Genomic DNA, 23,450 nt, shown 5'->3' on the forward strand with positions numbered 1-23,450 from the left:
TATGGATCATATTTTCCTTTTTGGGATGACTTTTGTTCATAATATATGATGCATGGAAAAATTTACATTCTTCTATTCTATAAGATCTCATCCTAATGATATTGTAATATTTGTGCCCAAATATACCACATGCCATTACAAAAAATTGTTAAAAAAGGGTAAAATGAAATGAGTGCCCCAAGGTGTCACTTTTTAAACCTAGTTGTTTGCTCTAAAATTGCTCTAGCTATGGACGGAATTAGAATTATATATGTGAAGGGTCCGAATTAAAAACGAGATCTTACAACAGTAAATAATAGACTGAAAAAAGGACATTAGTCTTGAGTATGGAGGATTAATAGGCTAATATGACTGTACTTTCCCCCTTTTTTTCCCTACAAACATTTACTATATAATTGTTAAGAAATTGCATTTAACCACCTACTAGTAATTGCATTGGGGGTATTGACCCCAAAAAAAAGAGTAATTGCATTGGGGCCACTAAAGTAGTTATATGACCTACTAGTAATTGCAGGCCCTCTAGTCCCAGAAATAAGTCAGGAGATTGAATTGTGTGAGTGTGTGTCACCATTAGCATTATAGATAGCCTAATAGAAAAATGAATATTTGTAAATTTTGATACAAACACCGACAAATGACTTGTAGCTTAAGAAATTAAAAATCTATGTATATGAAGTCACGTGTTCTCGTATGTTGGAATTCCCCAATCTCAATATCTCTAATATAGGATTACATAACAAAACAAAAAACTTAGCAATTTTGCACATAAAATTCAACTATTATTATTTTGATAATGTTTAAGTGATTATTCATAAGTGATAATAGGCCAACACAATAAGCTAATAATATACTTAGGGGTCGTTTGGTACGGCGGACTGTCATGGACTGGACTAAATTCTAGGACTGTCTTGGATTAGTTCGGATTGGCCTAAGCTGGATTAAGTACTGAGCTACGTTTGGTACTGCGTCGGACTAAAGAGCTGGATTGTAAAAATAGTGAAGACCTATGTTTGGTGCTGTGTCGGACTAAAAAATAATTTTGTTATTAATTTATCTCTTTTTCTGTTTTTAGTTTTTTTTTCTAGCCTTTTCTTCTTCTCTCTCTCTCTCTCTCTCTCTCTCTCTCTCTCTCTCTCTCTCTCTCTCTCTCTTTTCTTTTTGTTATTTTCTTCTTCTTTTTACCTTCCTATTTCATTCAAAAATATATATTTTTTCTACTTACCTTTCTTTTTCCACTGTGACCACCCCAAAAAAAAACAAAAAAAACCTCTCTTTTTCCAACAAAAAAGCCCCCAAACCATTCAAAAACACTTTTTCTTTCTTTATCTCTCGAAACCACCATATTTCTCCAGACTAACCCAAAACCTTCATCTCCTTGCTGCAGAAAAAATAAGGAAGCTTGCTACAGAAAAAATAAGGAAGCTTGCTTCCTTGGCCTCCCTAGTTTTGATTTCGGGTCTTTCAATTGGCCTTTGGGCTAGCTAGATCTGCTTCCGCATCCCCTTCTATTGTTGGAGGTCTTTATTGGCAGAGGCTTGCTAGATGACAGGGCCAACTCATTGATTTGAGCTCTTTCTCTGTCTCTTGAATTCCACCAGGAAAACTTTTCCTCCTTCCCTTTCAATTTGGCCAATGGTTCAATCATATTATTGGATATTGAACTTTTTGGTTTTGTTAGTTTCCTGAGTTTATGTCTATATATCAATCTGCCTTTTGACTAGCCCAAGCCAACTTGGAACGGCAACTATAGCTAATTGAGACTCATCAGCAAGTTTCGATTGGAACTGTAGTTGTGGGGTTTTGAATTTGATTCAAGCAGTTCGGACTCGCGTGTTCAAAATAGCGCTCTCGCTATTTTGCGAACCACATTTCGGCATCGCTATGTTAGACAAGCGAGTCCGGGGTTTTTAACATTGATGGACTATACAATCCCATTTAACTTAATCCTTTTCTTTACCAAACATGGGTTTTAAGTATTATATAGCACAGTCCAGTCCAGTGAGGCATAGTGAGGCATACCAAACATGGCCTTAGAGACTAAAAAAAAGAAAGAAAAAAAACATTTGATTTGAGTGTGCAGCAGCTGGGTTCCAAAGCAAAAAAGGCTACTCTCGCAAACAAAAGATTCTTCTTGGATTGAATGAAGTGGTCCGACGACCAATTTGTCTTTCACAAACATATCGTGAGTGATGACATTTTTGCAATCTTCTATTTCCCAATCACATTCGCACAGCATGATCTCACCGCCCACCTCCTCTTGGCCACGCATGTCAAAGTTTACTTATCCATCTCCAATGAATACTGGAATTATTTCAATTTCTAATTTCTTTTTACATTTACTAAAATATAAGAAATCAAAAAATCTGCAAATTTCACATCACAATGCATAATTTAATTGATTGAAAGATAGTTGATTTCATCTTTATCTCTATCTTCCGTGTTTCTTACTTTTCTGATTCATAATTTTTCTGATTCTAAATAAAACTTCACAAATCATTATCAACAACTTTATGCATGTGCTAACATTTATAGACATTCATAAATAACCATCAAAATCAATTGACTGTTGTTTTCTTGATTAGGATGTTTAATAAGGGAAGTGTTTTTTTTTTTTTGGTGGTGAAAAAGGGGGGTTAATACCCCAAAAACAAACTAAACAGACTCAAAACAAATCAAATGGGTTCGAGACACCCCTAAACGAAATCTTAAACGACATCAATAATGTGACCTATGTTTATTAAAATCTTTTTATCTTTTTCACTACTGTAGAGTAAAATTGATTGTATAATTATTTAGCTCTACAATCATTTTAATTTATAAATGTATCACATCACATATATACTAGCTATATGATTTGGAGATTTTTAATTATATTCAATTTAATATTAAAACATATTTATTTAGACGACTCAATGAAACAAACCAAGAAGAAAAAACTTATTGATTTTATACACACATATATACATATATATGGATCCCACATATAAGGGAAGGATTACTAGAATTGTGCATTATTGGTCGATGTAGATATCTCATTGGCTAATAGAAGGAGAGAATGATTTAGTTGTTCTACTAATTATTAGTCATATTATTGGCGAATTAATTCATTGGCAGACAAAATTTTCAATTAAGTAATTGATTAAGCATTCAAAATCCTCCAAGTGTCTTTCTTGTATTCAAATATTAAAGTCTATAAGTAGATCATTACCAAACACTAACTAATTGCATTGAAAGATATAGATAGGCATGCACAAATTGTGTAGAAAGTCGTCTATGCATTGTGTGGGATATTGGTTTATTGCGCTTGATTAATCGTTTTCTTTTTATCTTATTAATTGAAATAATTTTTCTATCGTAAATGTGTTAGTTGATTCAGGTAATGTGCTCGTCTCATTACACTCGAATTTAAACTCCCTTTTATAAAATAAAATAAAATGAAATACGAGAAGGCCCTCGTTAGGAACCTCATATATGTAATAGATATCCCACATACAAGAAAAATATACTCCGAGTCGTGCATTATTGGTCAATGTATATATATAATGTTGAACTAATTAATGATGGAATACGAGAATGATAGGTTGATGAATTTGGTTGTCCTATTATTCATATTGAATATATTGTAAATTAATTAATTTGTAGACAAAATGCTTCAATTAAACAATCTGAATGGCAAATCAAAATCCTCAAAGTGTTCTTCTTGCATTATTTCAAAGTTGAATTTCTATTGAGTATGTCATACCAAAACTGAACTTGATTTTTAATATGCATAATGCATTGTCATTTTGAAAGATATAGTTAGGCACAAATTATAGGGAAAGTCGTCATGGCATTGTGAATTATAATTAAATTAAAAAAAATCATTGTTTTAGAGACCGAAATTAAAGGGCCTAATATATCCCATAAGTGCTTGTTTATAAATAAGTCTTTGTAGTTTGGTTCAATAGTTGCATGCATATATCATTATTTTAAACAAATTTTATTAATTTTCTGTTGAGGGTTTTCTTATTGCTTATTTTTCTTCTTTCCTTCTTGTAATGGAAATCGTCAAAGCTGGAAACCCCAAACCTTGTCCATATGTGAAGAGTTTGCCTCTCCTCAAGGTGGCAAGTGGCAACCAGACACCATTCTACTATGAACACACTAATTCAGAAATAATCATATCTACATCATAATACTGTATTCATTAATCAAGTATATTTTGCTTCTAGTTATAACAAACCAAGTAACTAATGGTTGGGGAGGGGTGGTGAGTGACAAGTTAAAATATGGTAAGTAGGGGTTGAGAGTCGCTTATGAACTTCAGTTTATTAGGCTTCAAAAATTTACAATATCAGAGAATGAATTAACAATGTATATCAAACTATTAATCAGGACTTCTAATCCAGTTTTATAATAATAAGAGAGTTTGACTCTCGTCCTGGTGGCCACTCGTTTGATATAACAAAATATGATGGTTTATATACATATAATCGCTACGTTTTTTCTAAAACAAAAATGTCACCCCATCAATTTGTGAAACTATTTTGGCATTTTTTTTTTAAAAAAATTTGTACAAAATTTGCAGCCCATTACAGAAGAAAGACATTTGTACCAAATAATTAATTTATGCTGTGCAGCTTTAGGGGTTGGTTGATATATTAAGTATGCATGGGGCTAACTCCATTGTTGGCGCCCCATGTTCATCAAAGGCGCGGGACCTTATTAATTCGATGGGTCACGGAAATGAGTAAAGGAAAATTAATTGATTTCGAATTTATGATTCACAAGTGCTTTGCGATACAGAAAGAGCAAGTGAAAAAAAGGACGATTGTTTGCTGTTATTTTTATTGCGTCTGTTATTCTTTATGAGTTCTTTAAAAACTGTAGTCACTCTAATAATAAACGCTTCTAAATAATTGAAACATTTTGGAAGGAGAAAGTAGTGATGATAAAACGATAAGGATGAAACAAGTTGTAAACTCAACGTTCTAAGTTTGAGCCTTGACGAAATCTTGTCACAAGAAAATTTGTTTTTGATTTAAATTTTGGCACCTCCAAATGTAAAATCTTGATTTTCGCCTATGACATGCATGATTGCGAGTAATGACACCCACTTGTCAACCAAAAAAAAAATTTGACACCTAATTAAGGGTTACTTTTAAACTAAACTTGTATTAGATGAAAGTGTGAGTCATGAAATTATTCTAATTATAATTTAGCATATTAATGTAGAGCACATGTGGGTCTATATATAATGAAAGATAACTAAGAGGAGGCCAGACATAGTGAATGAGCTAGGGAAGGATGATGTGGAACAATAAGATTCATGCAAGAGGGATAACCACTAATTTGCAAAAAGGCTCGTGAAGTGAGGTCTATTCAAGATTAATGGAAGGTCATTAAATTGAAACCCAATGCCAACGGGGCTAGTCTAGTTAAAAAGGTTATTAATTTGTATATCAATGATTTCAGGTTCGAACCCTTATGGTACATTGGCAATGTGTGCGAGAAAACTCTTCCTTCATTTTTCTAACTTTGACAAAAAAAAATCAAAAATAAAAAAATCAAACTCAATTAATAAGAAATAAAAAATTGAACACAAGTGACTTATAAGTAAGTTTAGGACAATAAAACAGTAGCTGAGCTTCCATAATTGAATTTGTATATATTTGGAAAAAAGAAATGTTAATTTATACAACATTTGATTGCATATGAGAAAAACATATATCTATACATAAATAATGCAATCTCATATAAGTTAACAATTATATTACACCTTGTTCCAAATTTGGGTCATGATCTTAAGATGCCTAATTGGACAACCCACTAATTGAAATGGGCCACACATATGGTAAACAGAGGTCCATGCCTTTTATGATTCATTGTGCACCACATCACCATTTCCAAAGCTTACATGGGGATTCATTCTTTTTCCCTTTTGACCAGGGGCTAGGCTAAATTCAAACCTCATATAAACCCTTTTCAAAAAAAGGAAGGAAAAAACAAAAACCCAATATGGATAAGGAGTTATAAATAATTATTACTTTATTAATATGCTATCATGTAATAAACTTGTTAGATTAGTAGTAAACACATTGTGACACAAATGAGTTTTGTAAAATTGGCACTATATTAAAAAGAATGCACAGTATTGTTTTCATTTATTAATATGTTATTGTATGGAGTTTTTATTTATTTAGAATAACTAATTGGTTGATTTTGCTTGCATTTTCGAACCTCTTTTAATTTTGAAACGAAAAATACTAATACGTTATATCTTAAAATGTATTTATCTTGAGTTTAACGAGATGTATATCAAATGACTCAATCGATTAACATCTCATAAAATGAATCAAACATGTTGAGTCATAGTTAACTGGTACTCAATAAATCAAAATCCATTAACGTTTTTAACTACTCAAAAAATTTGGACATTTTAAAGAACGACTAATAATCGAACCTAATATAATCGTTAAAAATTGGACCAACCCAATAAGAAAAGGTTTTCAAAGTTATTAGTAGGTCTATATTAATTTGGACCACCATATAAAAAGGAAAAAAAAGCCAACCCACAAAACTAGGTCAAAGGCACATAATAATTCACAAAGCAAAAAAAGAAAAAAAAAAAGAGATCCTAGAGACACAAAAATAATATATTGCATTTTCTATCATAGAAAATTAGCAAACAAGTAATTTCCTATTATAGATCAGAACTATCTAAAAAAAAAGGATATGTAAATAGGAAAGACTAATTTACTATTACCCCAAATTATTGAATAATATTTCTGAAAAAAGAAATAACATTCTCTCCAATCCCACCTGGATTTGGGCTTACAAAACAACAAACCATAAATACTAATTTCCGCATGTCTCTCATCATCATCAAATATCGTTTTCGATTCTTATTTTATTGAAAGCGAAACTTCCAATCGCATTAATAGAAATAAAATTATATACCATTCATCTACTACCTACATTATTATTATTATTAATCAAATTAATTAATAATTAATAATTAACCCAACCCAACCACAAAAAAAGAAAAAAAAAAGAAAAAAAAATTGCTCTAAAAAGAACAGTATATTATGGTTAGAAGCATATTTTTAGGCCTTTGACAATGGGGAAGGAAATAAAAAAGAAAGACGTGTGGTTTTTGGAAGTATAAATTTTTTATTTTATTTAACCTTGGAAGGTACAAATAGGATCGTCAAACATTGGACGTGTCACAGAAATCAGGAGTGTGGGGACCACCCGCACAGAGGCGAAAACCGTAATAAAATGAAAAACTTAGTGGTAGAATCGTCATTTTGAAATTCCAATCCGAGGAAAAGACAAGGGCAAACGAGGGTTTAATTAAATTGCGTAAATGTACAACAGCCTTATCGGCAGGGCTTAGAGCGTTATGAATCTTCCCATTCCTAGGCAATTCCGTCATGTCACGTCACGACGAAACGGCGTAACGACGGAGGTAGGGGGGAGAGGGAAAGGAACAGTCAAGGGCAAATTAGTCATTTTAAAAAAGAGCAGCTGAGCTGGCAGTATGGCAAATAGGTATACATATATATTTCTTTTTATTTCTTTTTATTTATTTTTAAATTTTCTGCTTGCATTGCAGCAACGTTCCCAAGGCAAAAGCCGGCTCATCAATACTCTTCTTCTTCAGTCTTCCACTTTTTTATTTTTCATTTTCATTTTTAAATTTATTTTTTGGGTTTTGTTTTTGTTTTTGGGTCTCTCTCTTTTCCATCTCTCTGTCTGTCTCTCTCTCTCTCTCTCTCTCTCTCTCTCTCTCTATCCTTTTCTCTGCTGTGCGCCTTGTGTTGGTTTTGTAGGGATTCCCATTCCCACCTATTTTCCCAAACACAAAGCACTCAAAAGAGAGAGAGGTAGATAGTAAAGAGAAAACCAAAGACCCCCAACAAAGACAAAAGAGAAACCCAAATACCAAAAACACACAAAAAGCAAAAGCGACACACAGAGACAGCTTCCGCTGAAAATGCTCACCGGATTTCATTTTCCGGCGAGTTCCTCTCCTCCGAGACAAACCTAATGCTGCCGGACTGACCCAAGAGCGAGACCAGAGAGTTCAAAGCTGTGTGCTGTGCCTGTGAGCTGTGTGACAGTTTGTGCTGTGGGCTGGGGTGTGTATATATGTGAGACGAAAATGCGTGAAGCACTGCTATGTGAATCGCCGAGCGACGTCGTTTCCCACACGAAGAAGAAGAAGTCGGGGGAGGAGGACCACAAGGGGGACAGAGAAACACCACAGCTGGTGCTGGCGCCGGCGGCAGTTGCTGGAATCGGGCGCAGCCGATCCCAGGCCGCGACGCGCCGAGTGACGCCGACGACTACGACGACGATAACGACCGTCGCGGCCTTTCCCACGACGACGTCGTCCAGCATCGAGAGGCATCTGCCGAACGGAGATCTCTACATCGGGAGCTTCTCCGGGTCGGTCCCAAACGGATCGGGCAAGTACCTCTGGACCGACGGGTGCATGTATGAAGGCGAGTGGCGGCGAGGGAAGGCCTCCGGCAAAGGCAAGTTCTCGTGGCCGTCGGGCGCGACGTACGAGGGCGAGTTCAAGTCCGGTCGGATGGAGGGGTCCGGGACGTTCATTGGATCCGACGGCGACACGTATCGGGGCTCCTGGTCGTCGGATCGGAAGCACGGGTTCGGGCAGAAACGGTACGCGAATGGCGACTTCTACGAGGGCTCTTGGAAACGAAACGTCCAAGACGGGCAAGGACGGTACGTTTGGGGAAACGGGAATGAGTATGTAGGGGAGTGGCGAAACGGCGTCATTTCGGGTCGCGGGGTGTTGATTTGGGCGAACGGGAACAAATACGACGGGCAATGGGAAAACGGCGTTCCGAAAGGTAACGGAATCTTCACTTGGCCGGACGGGAGCTGCTATGTGGGTACGTGGAACAAGGACCTGAAGGTTCATCAGCTCAACGGTACTTTTTATCCTGCTAATGGCGGGAAGGAGCAGAGCTTGACCGACATTGGGGCTTTTGGGGCTGAGAATCTGACGATTACGATGCGAAAACGCTCCGTTTCGTCGGTGGATGGGGCTAGAGGGAGCTTGGCGGAGAGGACTTTTCCCAGGATTTGTATCTGGGAGTCTGATGGGGAAGCTGGGGATATTACTTGTGATATTATCGATAATGTGGAGGCTTCGATGTTCTACAGAAACGGCACAGGTTTCGATCGAGATGGGTTTGGCAAGTTCCGGCGAAGTCCCTGTTGTTTTTCTGGCGAGCCCAAGAAGCCTGGCCAGACCATATCAAAAGGGCATAAGAACTACGATTTGATGCTCAATCTTCAACTGGGTATTAGGTACTTATTCTGATTTTTCGATTTTACAAGTCGTGGAGTGATTTTTTGCTTATGGGTTTTCTTTATCAATGGAGGCTGGTGTTTGATGTTGTGGTGTTTTTGGTTTTTAGATACTCTATTGGGAAGCATGCTTCGATAGTGAGGGATCTTAAGCCCAGTGATTTCGATCCCAAAGAGAAGTTCTGGACCAGGTTTCCACCGGAAGGATCGAACAAAACGCCGCCCCATCAGTCGTTTGAGTTTCGGTGGAAGGACTATTGTCCTATGGTGTTCAGGTATCTTGATGCTATTCAACTTCTAGTTCTATCTTTTGGTTGTTTATTAATTGTTGGATGACCATTTTTTCTCTTATTAGAGGTTAATGTAATTAAAATACTATAATTAGAAGCTCTGCTAAACAAGCCACAACTGTTTGCGTCTTCTTCTTTTGATTGTGAGTGTTGTTACTAAAAACTCAATTGGTTATTTCAGACATTTGAGGGAGCTATTCCAAGTAGATCCTGCAGATTATATGCTGGCTATTTGTGGAAATGATGCCCTTAGGGAGCTTTCTTCTCCAGGGAAGAGCGGAAGTTTCTTTTACCTGACTCAGGATGATAGATTTATGATAAAGACAGTCAAGAAATCCGAAGTCAAGGTTAGTTGCCCACCTGTTTGACTTATTTATTATCAGTATTTACTTTTTTGGAGACAAAAGGACATTTCTGTGGCATAATCAGCGCTTTGCCAATTTTTTTGTTCCGTAACTACCACTCTACTTTCTTAATTAGACAACATTTGGACTGAACTGATCTGATGGCTTGTATTTTGTTTTCAGGTGCTTATTAGGATGCTTCAGAGTTATTACAGACATGTTTCTCGGTATGAAAATTCTCTTGTGACAAAATTCTATGGTGTGCATTGTGTCAAACCTGTCGGCGGCCAGAAGGTACGTGTTGGGGAGACCAGTTTGCCTGGTTTAGAGTCAATCAATTCCTGTGTTGAATGATGGAATGTTTTTTGTATCTAACTAGTTGTTCTTTGATTGGAAATCAGACGAGGTTTATCGTGATGGGCAATTTGTTCTGCTCGGATTACAGAATACATAGACGATTTGACCTAAAAGGATCATCCCATGGTCGAACAACTGATAAGCCTGAGGGGGAAATCGATGAAATCACAACTCTCAAGGACTTGGATCTTAATTTTGTGTTTCGCCTCCAAGGAAAATGGTTCCAAGACCTTATGAAGTAAGGCCCTAGAAGAAGCAATTTTATCCCCTTTTATTGAATTCTATCTCTTTGACTTGTTATTAATTAGTATGAACATTGGCAGGCAAATTGATCTAGATTGTCAATTTCTGGAAGCAGAGAGAATCATGGATTATAGTCTTTTGGTTGGTGTTCATTTCTATGATGGCAGCAATACATATGACAAAATGGGGCTGTCACCATTTATTTTGCGATCTGGTAATTGACAATGTCCTCCTCCCATCAGTGATTTGTAGGTTAATTATTTTGTGGGTATATGAGAATGCTGAATTAAGTGTTTGTGCCCCTTGCAGGCCAAAAGGATTCATATCAGAATGAAAAGTTTATGCGTGGGTGTCGATTTCTTGAAGCGGAGCTACAAGAGATGGATCGAGTTTTGTCTGGCCGGTATATTTTGATTCATCATTTCTTGTTTTCTTCTAGTTTAACCCTTACAACCAAATCTTTCCAAGCAATTGATTTAACAAAGATTTCTGGAAAAGATAATGTGGTTGAGCTTTGTCAATGCTGTTTTGATGGCAATGGGTTGTCTAATAATTCTTCCATTGAATTCGTAGGGTCCATTGAATTCGTAGGGTATCCATTAGGTAACAATTGCCTGTGGGTTCCTAGATAAGAATAAGGGTGCCTGGATTGTTTTGACCCAATAATTGGCTGATTTCCCAAATGCAATCAGTATCTCTAGCCAATTTTCTCAATGGGAAAAAATAAGATTACTTTTAATACGAAAATTGAGGCATAGGAAGATTGACACAATACAGATGTGAATTGTGTCTAGTTTAGTGGGAAATGGATTTTACATCTTTTAGTGTATGAATTATATGTTCTAAACTGATATGAAAACATGTCCTCTATCAGGAAACCATTGATCTGTTTAGGAGCCAATATGCCTGCTAGGGCAGAGCGGATGACTCGAAAGAGTGACTTTGATCAGTACACCCCTGGTGGGTTCAGTCATTTGACCCCTTCACGAAGCGGTGAAATCTACGACGTAGTCCTCTATTTTGGGATAATCGACATTTTACAAGACTACGATATCAGCAAGAAGTTAGAGCACGCATATAAATCCTTGCAGGCTGACCCAAGTTCGATCTCAGCTGTTGATCCAAAGCTTTACTCGAAGAGGTTCAGGGATTTCATTGGAAGAATCTTCATAGAAGATAGGTAGTCTTCAAAAGAGAAATTTCTGAGTGGAAACCGGTACTGTTGGATTAAGAAGATTCAACATTTGATCCTCTTCTGAGGGAGGGCTCAAGCAGCTCCAATGGGGGTATGGAGCAAAAAGACTTGGGGTAAATTCAGAGACGGCACGACCGCAACTGTGGCGGAACGACAGAAGCTCTGTGGTTTGTTGTCGGGTGCTGCCCTATGGCTGAATTTTGAAAACACAGCCAAAGGTTTTTTGGTGTTGGGGGTGGTTTGGGTGCTTGTACATTCAAGGGAGAGGGAGGTTTGGGTTCTGATGTCTTTTCTTCCTTATTCTTTCCTTTTTGTTCCCTTTAGGTGAAATTTTTGTGGTAATCAAGGAATGTGAAGATTTGAAAGATAGGTCTAGGGAACAGAGTTAAAATGTTTCCCAGAGAGAAGATTCAAAAAAAAAAAAAAGGGGAGGGGACTTGGAATAACAAAAGTGTACAGGGTTTATAGAGAAAAAAAAAAGGATGGATCATAGCTTATGCAATTGAATGAATTTTTATTGTGATATTTTGAAAATGTTTGAATCATCTATGCGACAATAGGCCCCACAGGAATCTCAATCTCAATCTCTCTCTCTCTCTCTCTCTCTCTCTCTCTCTCTCTCTCTGTGTGAGAGATGTATAAAAAATGGCGTTGCAATGTGGAGTAGAAATGGGGTCACTGCTTTGCTTTTTCAGTGAAAGGGAGAGCATTGGGCAGGAGCTATTAGGAATGCATGAAAAGCAGAGAAAGCAAGAGAAAGATGCGCTGGCTCTTCTTGTTTTTGCCTACTTTGTTTACTGCCTTTCCTTCCCTTTTATTTACCACTGTTTCCTCAAGAAATGGTTATTTTCACTTTTTTGGAATTTAATTCAAAACCTAAAATTATTCACATGTGAAAGCAAATATGGGAAGTGGGAACAAAAACGACCCATTTGAAGGCATTGACCAAACGAAATGGTAAATGCATAAAATTTAAGAGGAGGCAGTACAAATGCAAATTACAAAATTAGGTCATTGGGAGTTGTGCAATTGTTTTTTCACTTTGCAGAGAAATAGGTCAAAGTTTTGGTGCAGATAGAGAAGAAGAGAGAGATAGAAAGGGTCGAGTCGATCCCTCATATATAGTAGGGTTTATGTCTCTTTTTTGACCATGCCCTTTTTGGGACCAGCTAGAGTCTTATAGCTCAGACCCAAAGCAGGGTCTACTGCTGCTAGCAATGGCCATGCCTTGGCCGCCATGGTCCATGGCTATGATGAATGATGATCTGCCTGCATATCCTATTTAAAATTGAAACTTCTTTCTTTGCCTTTTGCTGTGTTTTGGGTGTGACGTGATTTTTTAACCATTTGGTTTTGTGGGTTGTGGTGGGAAAGTCAGAGTGATGAGCTTTGATATATGTTTCAAACTTCAAGAAATTAGCATGAAACCAACAACCCATACGGTTGAAGAAGCAATCATATCCACCTTTTTAATTGTATTGTAATGCTTGTTTGTTTACATCATTTTAAATCCATACAAAATCTTAACAAACTTATAAAAGGTAGTAGCTAGAGACATGAAAAACCAAACACAACCTTCCCTAGACCTAGACCTAATAATCAAAACAGAAAGGGACTAATAACATGCACAAAAGATAGACAAACACAAAGGTTATTGAGAGGTTACATAATATTAATAGAGCATGTTTACTGTGCGAATTTGCTTCGAACCGCTATATTGGTGGGTCATTTGCATAAAATAAAAAAACATCCTTTTTATTTTGTCAAAGTTTCACCTACCACATTGACATTACGTTCTGGTATTAGCTCAACAAAATGACACATTATTAGAAAGCATTTGAACCCCTTCTTCTTTTTCAGTCAACTTATATATAATAAAGGTCAAGTTGACTGGTGTGCATCTAGAATCAAATCAAATGGGTAATTAACCAAGAAGGAGTGCCGCAACTTGGTTTAGTTTCTCTCTTTCTCGGTGTAGTTGAAAAGAAACACTATTCTATTTTCTCACCAGTTTTCTTAACATCCAAACAGTATTTGAAACAGAAAAAGAGGCAGAGAGGAGGAGAGAACAGAAAAGAAACCAAATAATATGCATGCACAGTTATCAAAGACTGACGTGTGGGTGAGACTTGAGAGAGCTGAGTGGCTAGCTACATGGGCTAAGGTCGGCATTGCAATTTGCATGCCTAAAAAGCATAAGAGAAAAGAAAAAGAAAAAAAACGTTTTATTTTTGTTCAAAGAGGGTACGGAGAGATTTCATCTGTCAAATGGAGATCTGTTCTTCTACACTTGCTCTGTTTTTCGTGGGTTTATTATGTTGCGACCAATAAAGGCTTGGAATAAAAGATAATTTATTAGAATTGTACTCTTGTGTTGTGTTGTGTTGTGGGTAATTCAGACAAAGTCACCGCCCACAGGAGCAGACATATATTTATGTTAACTAGCCTCATTCTACAGTCTACAGTACACAGACCTCATATATATGCTGCAGGATTTCCATTCAAACACAAAAGTTCTAACTTCTAACTACAAATACGACATATTGGAGATGTAAATACATCGACAAAAGTGGTAAACAATTTGACCATTTGAGGGTTTCTTTTCTAGAGGTCCTAAAAACTTCCTTGTTGCAAGTGCAATAACTTATTGTTTCTATATTTCTCATCACGTGATTGAATGTTCAAATTTTAGACGTTTTGTACAATGAGAAGACTTAATATAATGATCATCTTTACTTGTGGTGGCACCACTTACTTACGCAACATTTATTTTATTTTGCCAAATTTTTGAAGCGTGAGAGTTTACACTATTCAGACATGATGAAGATTAACTTTAATTTCTCTCATCTCCTTGCAACTGGGAGTTATGAGAGCAGGCCCCTCATGGAGTTCCAATTCCAATAGCATCCTTTTATACAATTTAATTAATTTAATTGTTGTTTGGACACCCTGTCCTTGATAAGCAAAAACATAAACATAATAAACAGTGAGCCCCAAAGACTTGGTCGTGGCCTCTAATTCTTAATTTCCAAAATGGTGATGGGTGCGGCCATTTGTCGGGGAAAGGCCACAGTCATTACCCAACATTAGGGTGAGGCCTATTTCGGAGGGAGACAGCTCCATCTCCATACCATAACTCCATAATTAAATACTTTTTGTGATGTAATTATTGTTTCATCCACCCCCACGAAGATATTGTGCCATTATATGCAAAAATTGAAAAGCAAGTTGACCTTTTCATCATGGTGTCTGTCTTAAGGTTGGTTTTCCAGACGTTTTATAATCCTTGTAGGGTGGCTTGGCTCTACACAGTTAATGGCTTGGTTGGTGGCATTATTTTTCTCACAATTATTTCACAACATCGAAGAAGGTAGGATGGTAGAAGAATGAGTACGAGACGAATTGTTAATTCGAATATCAAGCCTCAATTTGCATTATTTGTAAGAATGATTACGATTTACTTGAAACATATGGTTTGCGAGTGATTGAAAACATTATCCGGCCTAATTATATCATATATATTCAGAAATATCAAATTAATCATATTTACTTGTGGGCGGCAGAAAAGTTTGATTTAGATTATGACCGAAGCATGTAGATCAAATTGAAATAATAATGTCAACACCCTCTCGACGTGGTTTGCACCATTAATTCCAGCCACTTACTTGCGATGACAATAATTGAACAAAAAGTTAATTAAACACACAGAAAAAAAAACGTGATTAGCACAATCTGATCATGAAAAGTCATGCAATGACTTGCAACATTTTATTAAGTTTAATTAGCCCCACGTAGGCCTAATTTTAATTAATTACTATTAATACAGTCCATTGAAAAAGTTGAGAATTTGAGAAGCTTATCCTAATATTTCGGAAAAATCAATTAATTTGTTTAAAAAATAAATATATAAAAAGGTGACGTGGCCTTAATTAGGGAAATAGGTGTACAAGTTTGAAATGATATTTAAGAAGCTGCTTAATGTGGTCTAGGAAAGGTCCATTTCATTCCCAACATAAGGTTCCTCTTCGGGGGGACACTCTCTCTCTACTTCCATCTTCCTTTTATTTTATTTTATTTATTTTTCTCTATTTTCTTTCTTTTCATATTGTTCACTTTTAATTATTTTTGCCGTTTGTCATTCCCTATATATCATTTTCAGGATGAAAATAAATCTCCAGAGACCGTAAAACACATTATTCCCATGTAAACCCAACAAACAAAACAAATTTGTATCTGAATCAGAGAACATTTTTAGACAGTTTGTGCTAATGAATCAATAAAATGTTTTACTTTATGACAATTTTGCCTAATTCCATTGCGGCTTGTTCATTGATTCTTCCTCCCTAAAGCAATATCCTTTTCATTATTTTGTTCAAATATTCAAGGCTACAACTTTTTTGGTTCCTTTTTTTTTTTTTTTTGAATATAAGTGATAATCTAAATAAAAAATTTGGTATAAGTCCAAAATCGAAAACGGAATTTGGATGTCATCCTCGTAGTTGTTATTGTTGATACAAGTCCTTTGACTTTTGTGCCATGTATGATTACATTCATTTTTTAATTTTTTGATATTTACATATTATTATTTTCATTTTTAAATTACTTGGTTATTCCCATCATGCCCCTAAAAATTAAATAAGGTAAGAAATTAATTGTTAAGATAATAATTATGATATTGTCTACCCTAAACCAATCCAGACTCTCTCTCAGCCACAATCTCTGCAACTTTCACCAATAAGCCAGTGGAGCCAAATTATTTTCCCATTAAGCTCTCCAACTTCTCCAAGAAGTCAGCTGTCACATACCCTATGACTCTTCTATAATCGTCATCTTGAGTTTCATTCTAAACCAAAATCCTTGTTTGATTGATTTTCTAACTGGGTATTTATCAAGTCGCTTATAATTTGAAAGGTGAGGTATGCAAAGTTGTGATTTGCTTACAAATCGATGCAACAAGGTAAATGAAAACAAAAAAAATTATTTTAGTATAGTTTCTTGGGTGCGTTTTCATATTCATATTGGGTCTTTGTGGTTGTAATTCTTTTGGGTTGAATGGCTTATAGGTCGGATTCTATTCGATCAACAAAAAGAGATGAGGTTGAGTGGGATGTCTGAAAAGGCTTACACCAGATCTTACAATTCCATTTATGTTGGTTGTTTGTAATCTGTCTTTATGTACCTAGTATTTAGGTATATTATCTTATATTTATCTAGTAAGTAGGTACATTATCTTATATTTATCTAATAATTAGGTTTATTATCTTATATTTACCTAGTAATGAGGTACATTATCTTATATTTATCTAATAATTAAGTATATTATCTCATATTTACCTAGTAATCAGGTAAATACTTGTTGGGATGACATCATCAATAATACTCCTACTTTCATTGTTTTATATGAACTTTTTTTATTTGTTCTTATGCTTGAAACCTCACAAATCAACCTTATGGATAGGTACAGTTTTATGTTGGTGCTTGCCTATGGGTCTTAATTTTCATTTTAAAATAAAATATGCAGGTCATTACTTTCATGACTTAAATTGTATTTTATCTATATATTAGGTAAATATTGCAATAGTTAATTGTTAAAGTATTTTACTTGATGAAACTTTTTTTTTTTTTTGGGTACGGATGTTTCATGGCCGCAATAGAAGGATTCAAAATTCAAAATATGAAATCCATTTAGAAAGAAAGAATCGATACATTAATTTGGATTTTCAATTAATGTTCTTTTATTATTTACCTCAAAGGGTAAAATTGACACAATAAAAAATTAATAAAAGTCGATGGACCCAAATCTACAACAAAAAAGGTGTAGACTAAATCCAATGACGGCTAGAAATTTTGGACTTAGATCGAAGAATTCCGATTGATAAATGAATTACTGTTCAGTTTTATGGGACCTCTCTATGTCTAAGTCGCAGTTATTATCAATCAATTATATATGAGGTTGTCGATGTACCCTGGGCCTCCTTCATATTATTTTGTCGCCTAATGTAAGGCCCTACTTTGATTTGGCATCTCATTCCATTATGTTCCCTTCTCCATCTGCAAGCTCATTTTTCTGCAGATATGGGACCATGAGTTTATAGGCTCAGGAATATACTTCCAGGCTTGATTAGTATGTTTCAGCTGAACTCTTTTGTATTTGTTATTATTTCTTTCTCAAAGAAAGATAGAGACACCAACTTTGATGTAAAAAAGTTGTATACTTGCAACTTTGCAAGAGAGAGAGAGAGAGAGAGAGAGAGAGAGAGAGGTACTGATTACCTAGTTGGGCAAAGGTAGGCTGTATTAAGGTTTGATAACTTGCTTGCTTTAGTTTACCTAATGCTAGTTAAAGTATGGTTTAAAACTTGAAAGGGATGGGGTAACTTGTATCATATTATCTACTAAGATTTTCCAGACACAGGCTGTAAACCTGGGATCTTACTTTACATATATTTTTTCGCATAAAACCAGCAAATTATTATTTTTAATTTACTATCTTTGACTTAGTCAACTAACAATACCAGAGTTTTTCCATTAAAAAAAGGACTAAAGAATTAAATCCAAAAAGTTTCTCAACTTGTTCTTGTGTTTGTTTCACTCACTTTATAATGTCATACTCGATAGCTGATTAGTTACTTAAGTAGTTTACTATTTTCCTTTTTCATCTACTTTAGAGCAAAGTAATCAAACCTAGAAATGGTTGTGTTCTTTCACTAATTTTCATACAATCATCAAGATAACAAGTTAGAATACAACTTCTTCAGCTTGCTTTTTTTGTTGGTCATAATATTCTTCTACCTTTTTATATATATAGCTTTCAGCGGTAGAACACTTGCCATGTCAAGGGATAATTGAGATAAGCCGTTTTTTTTTTTTCTTTTTTGCAGTTGCCACAGGAGAAGAAGTCCAACAATATTTGCCTTCCATAAATGACTTGCTTGAACCATGAGAAATGCTCACAGCCAGCCTGGATATTGAATATGGCAATCAATCAAAAACACTTTGCACCATATAATTGAAAGGAGAATGGTAGAGAGTCTAGAGACACCACAAGAATGCCATATGGTATGAGGTTTCTCAAGTTGAGTACAAAAGAACCCCACATCAACCCACCGCCCAACTTGAACAGATAGCTTCAAAATGCAATCATTTTTTCTCATGGGATTATTGGTGGTTGCTCCAATTATTCTAAGGTGAGATATAAAATCAACTTGCCCCAATGTGCATGATCCTAATTGAATTACACATCGATGTGGCATGAGGTGGTGTTGCATATTCTAAAAGTGGGTTTTTGGGGACATTGAAGGAGGCAGCACCTTGAGTGAGGTCCCCTTGAAGATTTTCGGAAAATGATGCTTCAAGGATCATGTTCTACAAGTCATCAAATATTTCTTGATCTTTATTCCCATAATATATCAATGAGGTACGAAGAGGTCGTAGAACAATAATAGAAATTGGTATGATGGTAATGTTGAAGCATGCATGAAATGAATCCTCCAAATTTGAAAATGCGACAACACAAGACAACAAGAGAGTTAGCAAAGTCATTTTGTTTTGGAGTAGGGGATTCTGAATTCAAACATTTTCCATTCTCATGTCACCACTTCATATTTACCATTCTCATGTCACTGCTTCAAACATTTACCATCAAATTTGTTTACTAATTCATTAAACATTTCAGGGTCGGTCATGAGATTTTGAGTGCAAAACTTAAATTGAGGAAAAAAATCATTGATACGAAAGATTTTTATTTTTTTTGGTTGAAGAGAATAAGATTTCATTGTCAAATAAAGATACAACTTACAAAGAAACTCAAAATACAAAAGTCAAAAAATAGAAATACAGGGACTCCATAACAAAATAAAAATCCAGCCTAAAATACTAAAATAGCAGGCCCAAAACAAAAAAAGCCCACAAATTATCAAAATCGTAAAATCTAACCCTAAACTAAGCTAGCCATCATCACCATCAGTTACGCCGTCGCTGCCACAAGAAGAGCGAGGTCAAGAAGAACCAAGAAAGGAGATCTATAGAGTGTGGATATGAGAAAGCAAGCCACCGTGCATCATACTCAAGCGATCTATCAAGTAATGGTCAAAATCGACTATAGATTTACATAATAGAAAACAAATTGACGAAAGTTAAACCACCATAATTAATTAGATTTTGTCTCTTTCAGAATAGAAAATAAAAATGGAACCCTTGTAAGATCGTTAACACTAGAATCCACATGGGTATGAAGATGATAAACATGAACAGTTTTGGTTTACCACCATGCTAGCAAACCCTAATTGGATTTGGACCACTTGATTAGGCAGGGATATATATAGCACTTCACCTAAATCTCTGAGTGATGAGGGACAGACTTCCATTATTTTAAAATTTGAATCAAACATTAGATTGAGATTCCATGGGCCCTTGGGCAAGCAAAACCTTGGCACAGCAGCTAAGAAAAATCCAGAATAGGCCTTTAGCCTGCCAGTGCCAGTGTCTAGCCCTGTGGGCCTGTCCACACTTCTGCAACATCCAATCAAATGTTTAACTCTCTTTCTTTGGTTGCTGAGAAAGCAGAGGAAATTGGAACAAAATGTTGGATGAATCTTTTGGTGACGCAGCCCTGGTTCTTGTTAATTTTGAACCAAATTCTGTGCCATTTCCTTGCGAAATTTGAATCTTTGTGACTTTACCGTGTTGGGCATGTGAATTTTCACCTTATTACAATCATCATCAACAAAATCCTGAAAACAAACAACCATGAATGTTATTTGTTTACTATGCCGATGAGGTTGAATAATTATCAAGGATTTTACTAAAGTCGGTCACTATTTAGATTGTTTAATTTTCAGTTTAGTGGGCCCAAAGCCCATAAACACAGAACCCAGAATACAACATCTTCTAAAGTCAAAGGCCTGCCAATACACTCACGGGAGAGCGAAATATTTTAAGACCCAACCAAGTCGGCCCAGATAGACCTCTAATTACTCCATGGGTCATGCTAGGGAGACCAACTTTAGATACCAATTTGTGTACCAACTCTCTAATAGAGGTGGAGCCCACCAATACAATGGGTCCCACACTCTATTAGAGAGTTAGTACACAAGTTGGTATCTAAAGTTGGTCTCCCTAGCATTTTCCTTACTCCATAGATGGTAAGTGGTCTCTCTGTGAGCTCCGCTCAAGTTGGGATTTATTTTTGGTCCTCAAACAGGGGTTTCTGCAAATTTATTTTACTTTAGGCCATTTTCTGAAGAGTGGATCAAACTGCTTAGGCAGCCATTAGTTTACCCATATGACTGAATGAGAGGACGCAAATCCAAAAAATACTTTTAAGCAATTCGTGCAAGGCCTACCATTAAATTCTAGCTATTTCATGTATTTTTGAAACAGACCTTCTGATCATAAATTATAGAGAACAAAGCAAAGAAGAAATACAGAGAGAGGAGATATGGGGAAGATGATTGTTGAAATTTCAATGGGTAAACATGAAAAACAACTGCCCACCTTCCCCGAATTTGATATTGCAGGGAACTCTTTCGGATCAGAGTGCATTGATTCTAGCACTACGCCGATACACACAATCCCTGCTCATCCAAACCCACTAAACATCAATCAAAACCCTAAACCAAAATCTAAATCATACACGCAAGTTGCAACAACATAAATAGATACGCAGAGCCAGAGACACAGAGGTATACACGGCTAGGGCCATGAGCATGAGAAGAGATCTGCGTGCACCGTGTATATATAGGAGAACAAATATACACTAGGGTTTTTGTGGCTGGCCAAGTTGATTACGAAAATACCCCTTCAAAATGGATTTGGGTCGTATGAAATGCTTTATGTGGGCTTCAATTTTGATTCTAGCCCAATCTTAATTCTTATATTTCGAGTATAGCCGATCGGCTATACTTTTTCTTTTAAAAAATTCAAAAAAACAGCGTACAGCCGGACGGCTATACTATTTTTTTAAAAAAAAGGGGTATATCCGCACGGCTATACTATTCGTTTTTAAAAAACTGAAAAAAGAAAGTATAGCCATCCGGCTATACTATTTCTTTTAAACAAATTCAAAAACCGGAGTATAGCCGCCTGGCCATACGATACTATTTCCTTTTAAAAAAAAATTTTAAAACCGTGTATAGCCCAACGGCTATACCATCGCTTTAAAAAAAATTTAAAACTAGAGTATAGCCGCGCGGCTATACTATTTCTTAAACAAATGGCAAACCCAAGTATAGCCGATTGGCTATACTACTTTTTTTTATAAATTTATATAAATCGAAAAAACCGAGTATAGACCGACATTGGGTACTTTTTATTCTGCTAATGGCGGGAAGGAGCCGAGCTTGACCGACATTGGGGCTGAGAATCTGACAATTACGATGGGAAAACGCTCCGTTTCGTCGGTGGACGGAGCTAGAGGGAGCTTGGCGGGAGGACTTTTCTCAGGATTTGTATCTGGGAGTCTGATGGGAAAGCTGGGGATATTACTTGTGATATTATCGATAATGTGATGTTCTACAGAAACGGCACAGGTTTCGATCGAGATGGGTTTGATGCCTAATCTTCAACTGGGTATTAGGTACTTTTTCTGATTTTTCGATTTTACAAGTCGGAGTATTTTTTGCTTATGGGTTTTCTTTATCAATGGAGATGGTGTTTGATGTTGTGGTGTTTTTGGTTTTTAGATACTCTATTGGGAAGCATGCTTCGATAGTGAGGGAAATTAAGCCCAGTGATTTCGATCCCAAAGAGAAGTTCTGGGCCAGGTTTCCACCGGAAGGATCGAACAAAACGCCGCCCCATCAGTCGTTTGAGTTTCTCGGAATGAAAATTCTCTTGTGACAAAATTCTATGGTGTGCATTGTGTCAAACCTGTCGGCGGCCAGAAGGTACGTGTTGGGGAGACCAGTCTGCCTGGTTTAGAGTCAATCAATTCCTGTGTTGAATGATGGGATGTCTTTTGTATCTAACTAGTTGTTCTTTGATTGGAAATCAGACGAGGTTTATCGTGATGGGCAATTTGTTCTGCTCGGATTACAGAATACATAGACGATTTGACCTAAAAGGATCATCCCATGGTCGAACAACTGATAAGCCTGAGGGGGAAATCGATGAAATCACAACTCTCAAGGACTTGGATCTTAATTTTGTGTTTCGCCTCCAAGGAAAATGGTTCCAAGACCTTATGAAGTAAGGCCCTAGAAGAAGCAATTTTATCCCCTTTTATTGAATTCTATCTCTTTGACTTGTTATTAATTAGTATGAACATTGGCAGGCAAATTGATCTAGATTGTCAATTTCTGGAAGCAGAGAGAATCATGGATTATAGTCTTCCTCCTCCCATCGGTGATTTGTAGGTTAATTATTTCGTGGGTATATGAGAAGGCTGAATTAAGTGTGTGTGTACCTTGCAGGCCAAAAGGTTTCATATCAGAATGAAAAGTTTATGCGTGGGTGTTGCTTGCCTGAAGCGGATAAAGGCTATACTATTCATTAATAGAAAAAAAGAGTATAGCCCGCGGCTATAGAGTATAGCCGGTGGGCTATACTATTTCTTTGAAACAAACAAAAAAGGAGTATAATTAAAAACAGAGTATAGCCGCGCGGCATTACTATTTCTTTAAAAGAAATTAGAAAACTTAAGTATTGCCGCTCGGCTATGCTATTTCTTTTAAAAAATGAAAAAACCGAGATTAATAA

The 23,450-nt window shown here is 36.2% G+C and overlaps 1 protein-coding gene and 1 long non-coding RNA gene across 3 annotated transcripts; both read left to right on the forward strand.

Annotated features, from left to right (window-relative positions):
• Positions 7,427-23,223, forward strand: LOC18791663 (phosphatidylinositol 4-phosphate 5-kinase 1). 2 transcript variants are annotated; one of them, XM_007226936.2, is made up of 8 exons: positions 7,427-9,324; positions 9,435-9,599; positions 9,796-9,961; positions 10,142-10,252; positions 10,360-10,553; positions 10,639-10,772; positions 10,868-10,961; positions 11,433-12,310. In XM_007226936.2, exons 1-8 carry the CDS (start codon positions 8,147-8,149, stop codon positions 11,740-11,742), a joined length of 2,352 nt encoding a protein of 783 aa, XP_007226998.1. In that variant the 5' UTR covers positions 7,427-8,146; the 3' UTR covers positions 11,743-12,310. The 2 variants fall into 2 exon arrangements, with proteins under 2 accessions (XP_007226998.1, XP_020426312.1); XM_020570723.1 differs by lacking the exons at positions 10,360-10,553; positions 10,639-10,772; positions 10,868-10,961; positions 11,433-12,310 and adding exons at positions 22,605-22,639; positions 22,747-22,940; positions 23,026-23,223 and having other exon boundaries at positions 7,747-9,324; positions 10,142-10,217.
• On the forward strand, positions 19,410-21,431 carry LOC109950736. Its single transcript, XR_002273036.1, has 2 exons — positions 19,410-20,736; positions 20,894-21,431. It is a non-coding gene; the product is annotated as an uncharacterized LOC109950736 (long non-coding RNA).

The sequence above is a fragment of the Prunus persica genome, chromosome G1, assembly GCF_000346465.2.
Source record: "Prunus persica cultivar Lovell chromosome G1, Prunus_persica_NCBIv2, whole genome shotgun sequence".
In the NCBI taxonomy this organism is placed as follows: domain Eukaryota; kingdom Viridiplantae; phylum Streptophyta; class Magnoliopsida; order Rosales; family Rosaceae; genus Prunus; species Prunus persica.